This window comes from Anopheles stephensi, chromosome 2 (genome assembly GCF_013141755.1).
Source record: "Anopheles stephensi strain Indian chromosome 2, UCI_ANSTEP_V1.0, whole genome shotgun sequence".
Classification (NCBI taxonomy): domain Eukaryota; kingdom Metazoa; phylum Arthropoda; class Insecta; order Diptera; family Culicidae; genus Anopheles; species Anopheles stephensi.
This window is the reverse complement of record NC_050202.1, coordinates 76,464,236-76,480,482: the sequence shown is the minus strand read 5'-3', so window position 1 is coordinate 76,480,482 and position 16,247 is coordinate 76,464,236. Positions and strand designations below refer to the sequence as shown.

Sequence of the window (16,247 nt, the reverse complement as noted above, 5' to 3'; positions counted from 1 at the left end):
TGCACGGCGAATTGTAACCAAAATTCACTCGCTCGTGAATTCTAACTGCAACTGCCAGTTATCCATTGTGGTCGCGGCATGCATTCCGCTCGAAATACCACACCGAACCAGTGCAGCAATGCATTCCATCATGCCACCATGCATGTGGGGGGGGCTAGATCGAAAAACCGCCAATCTGCAATTAAATCAAAATCATCCAACCAGCCCACCACATCGTGCACTGAACGATTGACGCGACATTTCGATACATTAATATGAAAGAATTGTGGTCGTTCCAAGCTAAACACACACTTCATACGCAGACGGTTTGTCACGCATTTGTTCGCGTCCGATTAATTTAGTTACCGGGCTTACCGGGGTAGCTTCATGTCGATATTGGTAAACTGTCGTTTACGGGGGCGTTGTTTTTTCCACTTCTCTATAAGCACGAGTTAAATTACTCACCCCAAGCTGTTTATGTTTACATCCACCGATATCGGCTACCGGCCAGATGCTTCACGAGCGATACGGTGGGAGTTTGGTTTTACTTTATTTTTTTTATTCGATTGGTTGATGCAATAAAGTAAACGGAAGGCACATATCTCGCCAATCGGGGTTTTTTTTCCCCGCGCAGGCACAGGCACACACCACACGAAGGTCAGGATCGCTAGCGGACGCGAATTGCATACCACAAATGCGCATCGAATCGATCCGCTGCTGGCACGCATGGCCGGTTCCATACCCGCGGTCCCACATCGACTCGGGCCGGATGGGATGGCAAACAAAGTCATAATAAAATCTATCCGATGTCAATAGTGACACAGGCCAAAATATTTGTTCGTGATTCGCGCGTTGGGGCTCGGGCCGGACAAATAAATAGCTAAGCAAACAATCACAAAACCACCATCAGCTCGAGCGTTGGAGCACCCCCCATTCTCCGAGATAGGAAATTGAAAGGAAAACGAAACAAAAACACGCTGCCTGGAAAATGCATTTTTCCCGATCCACAGCACAACTCAGCTCGGAATACAGTTGCGGTGCAGCACGATGACGGTTGGCGAGTTGCATTGCCCCAATTGATAATTGATTTGTGTTTGTTTGTTGATTGCAGCCAGGCAAGGCAACTGGGGAGTTTTGATCTTGTGATATTCCGATTTCCCGTAGAGAAAACCCATGATGGGCCCTAGCACAGCTGTACAAATAACGCGCTCGTGGTGGTTTGGGATGTAGTTTTTCCAAGTTTTTTTTTTTGTTTTTTGCCCCACGAGACCACAACAATCTCCATCGCAGTTCGCTCTATTCGTACAACTTTCATGCTGATGTCACTCAATTAATCCAAAGGCGATAGGGAACCGGATCGTTAGCTGTTGTTGCGGACTATTTCTATCATTTATGATTCGTTTTTACAGGAAAGGGCATCTATTTTTGCTAGCTTCCCATGATATACTTATTAGGCGAATGTCCCGAAACGACTGTTTTGCAGTCTTCCGTGGACTTTTGGTAGGTCTTTAGCATGAAAAGAATAAACAAGAAAACAGCTCCATCAGAAATGTTTGATTATCTCCGTCAACCTTTTCTTTCGCGATTTTGAAAAGATTCTCGAGACGCTTACGAAGCAACTAACAAAGACTAAAGCCTGTCATTGAGACGGAAATCAACTGACAAAACGGTCTAGCACATTCATCCTTTGTATTTCGCTCTGCTTGAAATATAACGGCAGATTCAGGTCATTATTTTTTTTCATCCAGAACAATAGAAATGTTGCTATTGCCAAGCCAAAGAAGTCAAAGATGTTTATCCTAAGATAGTTATATGACGAGCCGAAAAAGCTTCGGGGAGTTAGATGACGAGCCGAAAAAGCTTCGGGGGGTTATTTAGTTTTTCTTGGAAGTTTTCCGTCAATGAGTAGTCGTTGTGTTCAAATGTCTTTACAAAATATGGATTTAATATCCAACATGTCTCCAGCAGAAGTTCTACTCAAGCAGGAAGCCTTTTTTTCCAAGCATTAGACGAAGAATTTGTTCCACGAGGTTCAGAAACTTTTAAAGTCTTTACCATCAGCTTCCATCATGTCTAGACCCTTTTTCCACATGAATTTTCTCAAGCGATTCACGAATCATAGATCAATTACCCCATCTATGCATACGCAACTTTAATAAAAGCGTTGTCACCACCATCGCTAGGAAAGTGAAGAAAATCGTGACTGATTGTGATGAGTATCACGAACGAACGGAACGGGCCGTCAATATTACACTGTGCCTTGCAACGCTTTTTTCCTCCAAAGTGGGACAACAATCACGCCATCCGTTGCATCTTTACCAGAGTAGTAGTTTTCCACCTAAGTTGTACCGCACCTACGAGAGTATGGGCGGCTCGATAGCGTCGGATATGGGGCTTTAACCTAATAGCAATAATAGTAATAATCATCGACATCAACAGGACTTCAAGAACCGGGGCCTGTCTCTGGTCCTGCTCGCTGTGCTGTGCATTGCACGGACACGGATTGCATCCACTTTCACCCAGCACGTGCGCACGGGCGATGGGTTCACATTGTTCGTCCACCGGCCCCATATGTGACAGGCAGTGAAATTCAATCAAACGATCGTTGGAAGCAATCAGAAGAAATGTCCGCACGGGACGTGTAATTGGATTCTTACAATGTCTACAGCGTGTAAGAGGTGCATTCTGGTCAATTGAAGCTTAATTGAAACGATAGAAGAAGAGGAAATGTTACCCCGCAATGTACCGATCGAACGGAATCGAATGCAGTGTCGCTCGGGTGGAGAATCATATCTCCAGAAAAGGATTTGTAGTAAAGGTTGTATACTTTAAGGCGCATAAGGGTAAACTCCAACCGCTTTCAATTCAAATGTTGTGATTATAAAGTATTTTCTTTATTACGATTCTATTTTTAAATACTTCCCTTACTTTTTATTACTCTTCTTCAAACTTCTAGCTCGATTTGAACTTTGATCGTAATAATAAGGCTTATCCATCATTCATGGGGATAAAAGCTCTTCGGGCCTATGTCATCGTCCTTTCTTTTAAAGCTTCATTTTCCCTTAATGTCAACCATACCCACAGTCCAAACATGCAATTTAAAATGCACAGCAGAAAAAAACATCCAATCCAGCAAAATCTTTCTTACATCATACCGCTGATAGCTAGCCCTTATGCCAAGACAATACCAACAGCGCTATCATGGCGCTAGCTCAATAAATCTCCATTCTATCGGGTAAAAGTGGTCGCGCTGGTTGATTTTTCCTACGAAACGGAAACCAACCTTTGAGCCTGGAATTTCGCTTCCCGCAAACGATGCAACCACGAGCAGGAACCGGGCACACCTACATCAACACCCGTCCGAAAAGTTATGCCCGATGGTCCAATATCCACGTGATCGTGTCGTTGGCCGCGGAAAATGGCAACCCGAAATAAAACCCGCGCGCGTATGGAATGGGTGGAAGCAAATGCCACCACGAACCTTCACGATGCTGCCTTCCCGATGCTCCAGCGCTCGGAGAAATCCGTGTGCGGGCGTGATTGCTGCCATAAAGCGCCGGGCTACGGCCAGCATCGCGTCGCCGATGAAGATAAATTTAATCGCTAATGAAGATGAATAGTGAGATACAATACACGATTACCGTCGATTACGGGTCGTCCGATACACGCCGCAGCATCGACATAATCTGCCAGCCCAGGGCCAGCAAGCGGGGAAAGAAAATGAACGCATATGCTTTTCGCAGCTGGAAACGGAACAGAACAACAGCAAAATTGTGGCACGATTCCTGTGTTGTTCGTAGCAGACGATGCATTTTGGGATGAACACACCATCGTTGAGGTCGAATCCGAATCGGTAAACCACGCATCATAAACACGTGCACTAAAGTGTCATCGGGTAGTGTCCCTGGTTATCGATCCGTCATTTATGGTTTATGTTTCATTTGGTCACTTTCGGTTTCAATGGGACTAAAAGACCGGTTAAAGATTTTCCGGCTCCAGACATGCTCCACTAGATTCCCCAATAAAGTACGACGACGCTGGACAATAAATTTCAGCAATGGATTATGCTGTTCATGCGAATTTTTAACCACTTGTATCTCTCCATCACGATCAGGCATCAGAGATGATCTTCGTGAGTTGCAATCCGGCTTCGGCTGCACCCGAAGATAGATGGCTCGCATGGGTTGCAATAAGCGATGAATAGATGCAAAAGGACCATAAAGCTTATGCAACATTGGCACATATTTGCTGCACGGCAAGTCTGGACATACGACCACCATTGTTTGTCCCACAGCTTCGGAATAGTGCAACCTCATGGTCGTGCAACGTCAGCGTTATCAGGAGGCATTAGCTGGCACCGCAGCATAAAGTGTCAAATGAGGAAATTACTTAAGACGTAACAACTTCCAACGAGCTAATGCTTTTTTTCCCCGTACAAATGTCAACGCACCGACATCACAGTTAATTGACTTGCGACTTCACAGTCAGGAGAACTGCAAGTTATTTGAAAACTTTACCATACAACACTATTATCGATTTTCTAAGCATCGACTTTCTCGACTCACCGAACTCACACAAAACAGGTGAGAAAACCGCCGCGGTTCGAAGGTGTGGAAGAAGCTCGATAAGCTCTGATTAGCCGGTTATTTGGTTTTGAAAAACAATTTCTAACGTACACACCATCGCCAGGCCCCCGTTTTGTGCTTGCTACCCATAAAAGTGGTCCCTTGGTGGTGAAAAGGTGAAAACTGATTCGCACCAAGTCACACCATTGCTCACGCTCCCACTAATGAGCACCACGAAAACTACACGCACGAAATGATCACAACGCTCTTATGCAATTCACGCTTCTTAAGCATCAAAGGTTGCGGAAGAAGTGTTCGCCAAACAGCCAACACGCCATTAAAATAAACCATTTAATCGATTAGGGATTTAGTTGCTTCTTGGTCCTCCGGGAAGGCGTAAAACATTACCGGGACGGCAAGTGTCCTTTCTTCGACGGCGTTTGGCCGAAGCGTTGAAAAGGTCGTGCAGCGTGGTTGTACGATGATTCGATTATCAGCCCCGTGGACGGTGTTTCGCCGTGGTAACGAGCCAGCTGGCAGGTGACATTTTGCCATTATACACACGGCTGTGACACCGTGCGCGATGTCTTGCAGTAACGCATGCCATTCTGCATGCCGGTACCTAGCAGGAACTAGGAGCACACACACACACGGAAAAGGTTAATTCCATGCTCTTTCGCTGCATGCCAGCAAACCTGTGAGCTAGCGCATCGTTTTGTGAAAAGATGATGCCTCCCAGCTGGTTTACAGAAGGAAATCAAAATGGACAGGAAGTGGTTTCCATTGGTCGCTATCGTTTTACCAAGAAGTGGGTTAGACGTGATTCGGTCGTGAGTGGGACTGTAGAAAAGGAGGAAATGTTTCCCCCAAGAAGGTGTTGAATGTTTTTTGGAAGGAACGGAACATAACGAGGACTCTTATTGCATTCAAAAGTGCGTCACACTGCTGAAGAAGTGAAGCTACCGCTTGCGCGATACTTCTTTTTCTGTAGTCTTTTTTAGTGTTTTGACATTCTAAAATTGGATCATAAATTTATGGAACCACCGCTGGAACCAGCTTCAAAATGTCGGTCAACCCATCACGGTCAACCCCAGAATATGGTTTTACTGGACAGACGGTACAGTAACCTTCATCGGTGAAGTTTCAAATGTCAAACGTTAACTGAGGCGCCGAAATGGACCATACTATTTTGTAAATAAATACCCTTAATAACACTCACGAGACTGAGGGTGCCAACGGGGCAAGAGGACGTTACGGTACATAAACAGCCCTCTCGCCCAATTGCTCATCGCGTCTAATGCCAAACAATCGTTCACCTCCAATAAAGAGGAGTATCCTCTTCGCTGAGGGGGGCCAAAAACCCCAAGCACTCAACCACATACATCTTCGCTCTCTACGAACCTAATTAAAATGTCCAACTGTTGGGGCTGCTCTTCTCTGCTGTCCTTTGTTCGAACCCGAGTCCGCACTGCTGTCGAAACAGCGAACTTGAGTCGCATCTATTTGCATGCTCAGTTGCATAAGAAAAAGTTTGGCCCATACTTGCCCATCGATTGGGTCGTCTAAATAGCCGGAGCAAGTGTCTACTCTCACTGCATCGCACTGCCTCGAATCTTACCAGATGCCGGCCAAGGTTACGTGCCAGCCCTTCAGCGGGTTTTCTGGTGCAATCACAATTGCAGAAATCGATCAGCATGTAGCAATTGTTGTGATGTTGCTGCGTACGATTGTGAAATCGATGTTATCGCAATGCCCCGGCCATCGCTGGTCCTCACATTGGGGGGGGGAGGGGAGGAGGGTGCTGCGTGCAGCATTTTGTAAAAGGGTGTAAATGGGTATTAGATCTTTGTACCAAGCAAATCCGATGCCCTAAATTCGATGTTAAGTACTCTCGAGCCGAGTGGGTACTCTTCAGTTGGAAGACACTCAAAACCTAGACCGCGGACCTAGGCATTTATTTGTGGCAGCATGACACACCTTAGCAATTTAATTTAAACTCCTTCCGTTCATTAGGTAAAATGCACTTTTTTAAACGACACACAGTTCGTACAAGGAGTTACATCCCTTTCATCCTCTGACCTGTGTTGTCTCAGATCCTTCGGCTCAGTTTGCACAGCACGCGCTTACACACACCTTCGAGCGAAACAACAATTGGACAATTTTCCCATGTCAATTACGTTTGCAATTTAATTGCACGTCTGCTGCACACGCAAAACTGTTACCTTGCACCGTACCATGGCCGCATGTAGGAGTTGTTCGAACGCTCTGTTGGTACTTTCGGTATTAACTGCGTGGTACTGCTTCCAGCTATCAAGACTATGGAAGAAGCGTCCTATGGTAAGGCTGTCGTAGAGGAGGCATTTTTTATCCTGTTGCATTACGATTCACAAACCTTCTATCAAGTAAGAAACAGCTAGGTGGAAAGTGAGCACATCGAGTCCATTTGCAAGCAGCTGAATCCAAATGATAGCCGTAGGCAATACTGGCATTTGTTCACTACTTGCTGCGCCACCTTCACCAATATCATCTCCAGAAGCGACGAGGATGATCTGACTGACTGGCTGGGCTGGGATGGGTAAATAATGCCTCTAGCAGCATGCCGCGACGATTCACGCGACTAATTGCATCGGCAGAACAAACAAGTCACGCAAGAGCAAACACAAGAAGGGTAACCTGTGAGAGTATTTGTGCAAGTGCAGATAAAAGCCCAGTTTGTGATAGATTATTGGCTTGCAAGTTTAAATTGTTAATCACATTAAAATGATTTGACGAGTCAACGAACAGCTGTTGTTTGCGTTAAAAAGTTAAACAAGAACCCTAAACTCATGTTGCCAACACACACACACAGACAAATACATAATTTAAACTTCTCCTGAAGCCTTGGCGCGCTTTGCGGGTTGCATACATTTAGGCGCCGTCTCACGACGGATCGCACAAATCGCTTATGTACCACTCGTTTTCCACCAAATTAAGTACAATACTACACACCGGCAAATAGTTTCCAAACATTGTCATTACTGTTGGTGGAAATTGTTGCTCCACTAACAATGCAAACTTCATCGCCATCGTGTCTGCATCGGATATGTGTGCCCTGTACCGCTGCCACCAACACAATACGGCATACAGTGCTCCGTTTAATCTCATCCCATTTGCCACCCACACTCGCCGCCGGAAAGCACGAGTAATTGACTTTCATAACCCTTCACAACTGTGACACTTTTGTCTCAAAAAAGCGCGCCGACGGTGAACGGGTACCATGGCATTAGGCATGGTACGCTGCTGTGCGGGAGAGTTTATGGGTACACAGCGTTTGGTGCAACGGTAGCAGCAACCCCTTTTTCCCAGAAGGAACGTGCAGCTTCCCGTTAAACAAGTACCGCAAAAGCTGCACCGTCAACTCGAACTTGCCCGGCACAACTGCTCACTCGTGGCATGCTCGTCGGCAGCACAGCACCGGTGCGAATCCCCTTAGCCCACGAATTGAGCGATGGAATGGTTATGGGTTTATGAGTTCCTTCCCGGTAGCGACGCGCATCCCACCGCGTCCATACACTGCTCAGCATCCGGTGCAGCAACCCTGCCAACCGTTGCAGTTGCTGCTTTTGAATATTCATCCCTTTCTTGCTGGCCTTGTCGGTTTGGGCTGGGGAATGAAAATTATTCATTTGGCTTGTTTACAGATGGGAAGGAAATTTGGATCGCCGGATCGTATAGCTCCGTGCTGGTGGCGATGGTGGAAGGTGATGCGCACGTGTGCAAACGCTGCTCATATCGCGGGTTCCGGATCGTACAAGAATGTTGCTGCCTCAAAACTACACGTGTAGCCAAAGTTCCTCGAAACTGGCTGTGTTGCTTACTTGGAACCGCACGCACTGTTTTACCAGCTAGGAACATTTGGCTGTACAGAAGAAAAACAATTTCGATAGTTAGCTCACAATTTTCTTGGCCTCTTTGTGGCAACATGTAATACATTTTCATTTCTCAAACATAAATCATCAGAAATAAAATAACTTTTGAAAAATAATTGAAGAATAATAATTTAAAACCCGATTTTTGGCAGCACAGTTCGATTAATAATTTGCGAATAAATTATATTAATAGTAACTGTGTGGATAAACCCTATTTTTACGGTAAATAAGCATCATTTTTTTTAAATTTTAGATTTAATTTTAATTTCTTATTTGTAGACCTCAATAGAGTAACGGTCAATTTAAACGAAAAACGCACTGCTGAACGCATACTTTGATGCAGTCGGTAAGCATATAAAATAATTCGTGAAAAATATCATTGCGTGCTCTTTATTATACACATTACAAATATTAATTTAACCCTTTTACAAAAACAATCAAAATAAGCCCATATAATCGATCATTTAAGCAGAAATGCTGAAAACAATTTAAATTATTAGCCCGACAAAACGCACAAATTGAATATCGGCTACTCTGGCAACACTGCCGTCATCTGTGCTGAACGGAAGTACCAGCGCTGTCACGCGCCGTCATCAGTTGTCAGAGAAAACAACTTTACCTCTCTCTTTTCCGGCCTTTATGGTGTTTGTCTGAACACATTTTTGTTGAGGTGCGAACAATTTTCCTTAATTTTACTGTAATTTGTGCCGTATTGAGTTCTTTCGGTGTATTAAACTGTTCACGGAACTGTGCGCGTGTCAAAATGGATGCCGTGGTTGTTGCTAGTTCGTGGTATAGCTGTATAAAACGAGAGAAAACTCACTCTAGCCTCCCGCCTGCCGTGTTAGTGGCGTTCCTCGCAAAATTCCCGAGGAACGTACATTACTGCATTAGTGTATTGATCGGTTTCCGAAAATGCTCTGCGATCTGTTGTATCGAATCGATTGCAAACTTCAGTTTATTACCGACAATTCCGGCAAGGTTATGTGAGAGGGATGGGTTTTTACCAGCTACGTAGCGCATCCATTTTGACATTTCGGCATCCGATTCTTCCGAACTCTTCATATTGCGGCTGGAAAGATATATGACCAATCGTGTTTTCGCTCTCTTTTTGTCCCATTGTAGGCACACGGCAAACAACAAATAACCCGTCAAGATGGTGAAGGGTAATCATATGATTTCTAATGGCCACTTCCATAAGTACTGGCAGCGGCATATTCGCACCTGGTTCAACCAGCCGGCCCGCAAGTACCGCAGAAGGCAGAACCGCATCAAGAAGGCGAAATCACTGTTCCCCCGCCCGGCCAAGGGTCCGATCCGCCCGATCGTGCACTGCCCGTCGCAACGCTACAACACCAAGATCCGTGCGGGTCGTGGATTTACGCTTGCCGAGCTGAAGGTAAGACCAGACCAGAGAGAATACCTATAGAAGGCGGCACTTGAGCCACCTGCCCGTGGTTAAATTTTGGCGTTTTATGTTTATTTGATCGTGCGCCGAATCAACCGTTGAGGCAAGAGCAATCTTAACTCGTGGGAGTGCTTGATCGTATGGTCTGCTATGGGTGGACCCGAGTAATCGGGTACCGCCTTGTTGGTATAGACTATTAAGGCCAAAGGACTCACAGTGCGTTCAAACCGAACGAGCAACCTTAGGGAACGATTATGATTATGCCTCTATTGCCGCCTAGCAGAAATTTACTTCTCATTCACTGGAAGGAATTTCGGCGGACAACGGAGGCTAGAGTACCTCACAAGCGTTCGAATGTTCGCTTCCAGACGATGAGTTTTAGCAAAGCTTTTTGAAGTAAAATGTAGATAAATGCATTAAAAATGTTCCCTGTGTTCTATTTTTACTTTTTCAGGGTGCCGGTCTGACGAAGAACTTCGCCCAAACCATTGGCATCGCGGTGGATCCGCGCCGTCAGAACAAATCGGTCGAAAGCCGCCAGGCTAACGTGCAGCGCCTGAAGGAGTACCGCAGCAAGCTGATCCTGTTCCCGGTGCACCGCAACAAGAAGCTGCGCAAGGGCGAGGCCACACCGGAGGAGTGCAAGATGGCCAAGCAGCTGAAGCGCACGGTGATGCCAATCCGCAACGCCCGCCCGAAGGTTACGCTGGAACCGATCACGGAGGCGCAGAAGAAGTTCAGCGCGTTCCAGGCCCTGCACCAGGCGCGTCTCAATGCACGGTTCTTCGGTGTCCGTGCCAAGAAGGCGAAGGAAGCGACAGAGAACGAGAACAACCAGCCCGGTGACAAGAAGAGCAAGAAGTAAACACTTCCTGCTTCTTTACCCCCGTTCCATCTAACCACTATAGCAACAACCGTCACCCGACTGCAACCTCTTCTGTTCTGTGCCGTAGGGCCGGCTGACCACCATCCATCATACGGCACAGTGCACGCGCTTTAATCGTGTGTGTGTGTTGTGTGTGTGTGCGTGCCCTTGCTTCGGCAATTGTTACATTTCGAAGCGGAAAGGAGAGAAATCAAATAAAAAGCTATCCCCTTCTTACTCGTTGATGAGCGAATTAATTGCCGAGGAAGGAGCAAAACAATAATGCCATGGTTTTTCAATTGTTTGTGTGCCCGCTCACTGGTGGAAAGAAACCACACACATTCATTTCCGGTGACAATCTGGAGACCTTTCCTCGGTCTTCACATGCAGAGTTTGTTACGCCTGAAAATAGGCAATCTGTTCAGTCGACATCGAACCGATGCGGGTTAAGAAAAAACACAACAAAATTAGCTTTACCGTTCACTTTATTGACTGGATAATTCGTGGAATAACGAAAACATGCATTACACTCCCAAGCCCCTGCCAATACTTCAAATGTACACGTGCGCTCTTGTTCGATTGAAAAGCCGGCCATTGCAGGAACATTGCAGAACACCCGTACTGCAAGCCGTTGCTAAGGCAACACACGGAGAAAGTAAGATAAAACTAGGTAAACAAATTCTACCGCCTACTATGATTCCATTCCCAGGCCGCCACCAACCGATTTGGTAATGCGTGCCGGTAAACGCTCTTCTGTGGACACGTCCCAGCGCTGCTCGTTAATTTGGGTTCCGGAAAAGGGAACTAGAGAAAAAAAAAAACAGGTGTCTGTAAATGTAAGATCGGGAGCTAGAGTAGAGCAACCACCTGATATTCCCTGATTTTGCTAGTCAAATGACCTCATAGAACCATGGTGGACTTCCCACCAAATAGACCAATGTCTGCCCCGTCCCACCCTGAATGAGAGCTTTGGTTCCACTGCACCCAGTCCCTTCGTTCGGCCGGTGAAAACGAAAAACGAAAGCTATGCTGTCCCCATCCATCCTCCACCCCCTGTCGTCCGCGTTCGTTTTACAGCAGTATCAAGCCGACGTCTTCCGGCTGCATGTACGGACAGCGCCAGTTGTACAGGTAGTACTGCAGATTGCCGTCGCCGATGCCGAACTTGAGCGCCGTCAGGAACTTCTGGTTGTCCATCAGATCGAGCGCGTTGAACACGTCGAAGCCAAGATTTTTGGCCGATATTAGCGCGTCGTTCATGAGATCGAGCCAGGGCGTGCGGGTCGAGACGTTGTAGAAGCTGTACGCGGCCTTCACGTACTTGTGCACCGCATGGTGCATCACGGTCGAGGGCAGCGTGTAGTAGCTGACCATGTCCGTGATCGTACCCGGGTGGGCCGGATCCTCCACCACAAAGCAATCGATGATGCCGTTCTGCGGCAGGAACCAGTGGCGCATCTCCGCTTCGTCAAATGCCGGCGTCAGGTTGAAGCGCTGCAGGTACGATTCCAGCAGCTTGTGTACCGCACTCAGATCGGCCTCGGTCAGCTTCCGGAAGCCGGGCGTTTTCGGCTGGTCCGGTAGCTTGTACAGCTTGATCGTCCGCTGCATCGTCATGTTGCGGGACAGGTAGGAGAATTTCACCTAAAAACAAGCGCAGGAGAAATGTTAAGTGAGAAGCCCATCACACACGACAGATGGGCCCACGAACACTTACATCAATAAGCTTCTTCGGGTTGAGGGAACGGTGCCAGTAGCGACAGGAGGATACCGGCTTCGGAAGCACCACGCCCGCCGTATACACCGCCTGGAAGATGCCGGTCAGATTGACGCGTCTCGTTATCTCCCGGATCAGCACCGGCGCTAACCGTTTCGAGCGAAGCTTTTTGTGCACGCACAGAAAGTTGATCTCCACCATGCGCTGCTTCTTCCGGTGCACGTTCAGCGTGCCGGGAATGGCGGAAATGAACCCGACTAACCGGCCCGACTTCACCACGCGCACACCGCAGTGCCAGTCCCGCTTCCAGCCGGGCGGTTGCAGGGCCCACTGCAGAAATTCCGGCTGATAGTCGAACCGGAACATGGCGTCATCGTCCTCGACATAGTTTTCGTTCAGCAGCGTGTACAGCTCCTTCAGCTGCAGCGGATCGTTCAGGTTCATCGTGTCCCAGGTGAAGCCGTCCGGCAGTGCGTACGGTTCCTGCCGGATCTCGCTCAGCGGTTTGTCTTCCTCGATCGCTTCGTTCGCCAGGATCTTCTCGTCCATGCGCGGCACCGGTTGGGTGGACCAGAACTTGTACGATTTGTGCAGCGCCTCTTCGGGCGTTTTGGCAGGCTTTAGGTTCGACAGCGCGCTAATGTTGATGCGCTTTAACACCTCCCGCATGCCCATCAACATTTCCGCCCCGTCCGGTGTCGACCCGAACCCGCTGCCGGAAACTCCTTCCCCACCGTCGGCTTCTGCAGCTGCTCCGTCTCCACCTTCCTCCTGGCCAGCGTCGACCTGATCGACCGGTTGCTCTCCGTTAACCTGTGCCGCAGTGCCACCAGGCGCCACGATGGAGGACGAACCTTGCTCGGTTGCGTTGGTTTTATTCTTCTTCTTCTTGTTCTTGGCCTTTGCACTACCTTCGCGGGCTGGTCCCCGTTCCTCCGTCGCACTTGCACCATCACCACCTCCATCACCGGTCAGCTCGCCGTTCGTCACAGGCACTGATTTGCTTTCCTCCTGCTTTGCCGAGCCTTTTTGGTGTTTCTTTTTGCTGTTTTTGCTTGCTGTCGTCGCCTCGCCACTCCCGGCCGAAACAGCTGGTGCTGCCGTTTGCGCGACCGTAGCTTTAACATTTTCTTCACTCATCTCTGCCGGATTCTATGCCCTGGTTTGGCTACACGATTTTCTACAGTGGACCGTCGGGTTTCGGGTTTACTATCGGTTACGTTAATGAACGGTTTTAGCACACCGCCCCACAAGCTGCCTGCCACTGTTGTGTTGTTGCGCTCTTCGCTCTCGCTTTCTCGTTCAACCTGTCCTTCCTCTAACAGTGCGGTTCCGTGCCGAAAGCCCTGTTCGCTATCACGCGATCGATATCCGTGCGAACAATTTCCGAACCACCTCACTCCGGGAGGATGAATGATGACACAAGCCCTCCCTTGGCAAAACACACACTCGCTCACAGTCGTCGCGCACGCAACCTCCCGGTACCACCAGGCCTCCAAGGATGTGGTAACCGCGTTTTCCACTTGACGATGGCACGCTCTTGAACTCGTGTGCTCGCCGGATCGGGGGGAAGTTGAAGTTCTTTCGAGAGGGAAAATGGTTCTATTCTGGCCACTTGAAAGCTGACGAATCCGTCGAGAATGACACGGCCGGGAGCGCTTGTGCAAAAAAATAGGCACGCAGCAGTGTGCGTGAGCGAGCGAAGTTTGTGTCGTTTTTCGATTTTTCCAACAAAAACACCAGCGCGTTGTCAGGCGCGATGACACATGAACGAGCGGTCCGAAAAATCGGTGAGATGTAATTCCACTTTGCTCTATGTTTGCAGAATATTAATCGTTATCTATTGTGCTAGGTAATTTCGCTCAACGCTACAAATTCCAAGCTTCCTCTATTGTTTCGTTTGTCGCTTTGTCTTCCACGCGATTAAAGTAGATTTGCTTGAAGTTTAATTCGTTTACATTTCATCTGTCAAAAACGAGCTGTCAACATAAAACCATGGAGCATCGGGCGGAAAATGAAAAAAAAATCGAATAGAAACAAACATCCTCCCGATTACCGCTGCGTTAATCATCTGCTTTCGCTTTCAGTAAAATATTGACGAAATTGTTTGCAAACATGAGATCCAGAAGCCGTTCCCGCAGTCGAAGTAAACGTGATAAGAAAAGGAGCAAGCGTGCAACTAGCTCCCGTTCCAACTCTTCTACCAGTGATAGCAGTGCTAGTGGTAGATCCAGCAATAGCCGCAGTCGCAGCAGCAGCAGCAGCAGCAGCCACAATGCGAGGGATAAACGCAAAAGAAGTGTTGAAGCTAACGCGAGAAATACAGATAAAGCATCTGGAAGAAGACGATCGCGATCTCCCAAACGTAAGGATAGTACTTCAAAAGACCGTCGTGATGAGGCGTCGTCGAGGCATCGTCATACGGACAGCCGTCGGCGTCAGTCGCGGACCCCAGATCGCAAACGGATAGACCCTGAGGATGAGCATCGCAATCGACGCTCCTTTAGCCCTCGTCAGGAAAGAAGGGATGGAAGGCGACACAACGACAGTAATCGGCACGATGACGATTCACGGGATGAACGGCGCCGCCACCGAACTCGCAGTCCACCCGAGCGAAGGGATCGCTCCGTTGAGCGTTCACGGCGACCGGACGACCGCAGTACACGTCGCAATGAAGGCGATCGAAGAAATGGAAACGATCGGTCTAAAAACTCTCGCCACCGATCTCGAAGTCCCCGGGCTCGCCGAGACTCCCCGAGAAACGATCGTAAGGAACGTTCCGACGAAGACGACGAACGACAGCGGGGGCAACCGAAACGCTGGATGCACGATATGTACGGAACACACGATTCGCAGCGCAACGTCGACCGAAGCTTCCGGCGTTCGAACCGTGATCCGATGGATGACGATTTCATGCAATCGCGCCGATTGCAGCGTGAGATTATTGGCACCGAGGGCGTACCGGATGCATGGGGCGATTCCCCGTCCGAGGGTAACAGCTCCGACGACGAGCAAGACACGTCCAAAAGCGCTGCGAAGCACAAAAAAGGCGCCAAGGGTGGAAAGGATAAGAAGAAGTCCTCCAAACATCGGTCGAAGAAGGACAAGAAAAAGAAAAAATCATCCAAAAAGTCTAAAAAGTCCAAGAGCTCGAAGAAAAAGAAACGAAAGGCCAAAAAGGTAGAGTCATCCGCCTCCTCGTCCGACCCGTCGTCGTCTTCCGAGTCCGCTTCCGAATCTGCGAGCGGTGATGAGGAGGTTTGGGTGGAGAAATCGGAGGCAAGGGCAACGGCGAGCGGTAAGGGTTCAGGGGCAACGCAAGCCGCTACCTCGCAGGCCCGTTCCGTCGAGGAGGACGGAGACAACGTGGTGGGACCGGTGAAGACGAGCGGCAATCTGAGCCAGAAAGATTTCGGCCGAGCCTTGCTGCCCGGTGAAGGTGCGGCGATGGCCGCTTACGTTACGGAGGGCAAGCGCATTCCACGGCGCGGTGAGATCGGGCTGACTTCGGACGAAATTGCCAACTTCGAGCAGGTTGGGTACGTGATGAGCGGTAGCCGGCACCGGCGCATGGAAGCCGTCCGTATACGTAAGGAAAATCAGATCTACTCGGCGGACGAAAAGCGTGCGTTGGCCATGTTCAGCAAGGAGGAACGGCAGAAGCGCGAAAACAAAATCCTCACCCAGTTCAAGGAGATGATCAGCGCCAAGCTGTCGGAGAACAAAAAGTGAACCAATGTGGTGCACACGGAATGGAATTGAATAAAATGAAATTACCACAAACAAGCAGAAAACCCGATCGTTT

The 16,247-nt window shown here is 48.4% G+C and overlaps 3 protein-coding genes across 3 annotated transcripts; 2 read left to right on the top strand and 1 right to left on the bottom strand.

Moving 5' to 3' along the window:
• Positions 1-8,980: 8,980 nt before the first annotated feature.
• On the top strand, positions 8,981-11,008 carry LOC118507726 (60S ribosomal protein L13). Its single transcript, XM_036046680.1, has 3 exons — positions 8,981-9,122; positions 9,578-9,851; positions 10,315-11,008. The coding sequence occupies exons 2-3, from the start codon at positions 9,609-9,611 to the stop codon at positions 10,723-10,725; spliced, it is 654 nt and encodes a 217-aa protein (XP_035902573.1). The 5' UTR covers positions 8,981-9,122; positions 9,578-9,608; the 3' UTR covers positions 10,726-11,008.
• A 184-nt stretch (positions 11,009-11,192) lies between these two features.
• Positions 11,193-14,367, bottom strand: LOC118507721 (glycylpeptide N-tetradecanoyltransferase). The gene is made up of 2 exons (XM_036046670.1): positions 12,443-14,367; positions 11,193-12,369 (listed from the first exon to the last, which is right to left on the bottom strand). Exons 1-2 carry the CDS (start codon positions 13,580-13,582, stop codon positions 11,797-11,799), a joined length of 1,713 nt encoding a protein of 570 aa, XP_035902563.1. The 5' UTR covers positions 13,583-14,367; the 3' UTR covers positions 11,193-11,796.
• Positions 14,368-14,429: 62 nt separating this feature from the next.
• Positions 14,430-16,236, top strand: LOC118507722 (NKAP family protein CG6066). Its single transcript, XM_036046673.1, has one exon. The coding sequence runs from the start codon at positions 14,558-14,560 to the stop codon at positions 16,172-16,174; it is 1,617 nt and encodes a 538-aa protein (XP_035902566.1). The 5' UTR covers positions 14,430-14,557; the 3' UTR covers positions 16,175-16,236.
• The last annotated feature ends 11 nt before the right edge of the window (positions 16,237-16,247 follow it).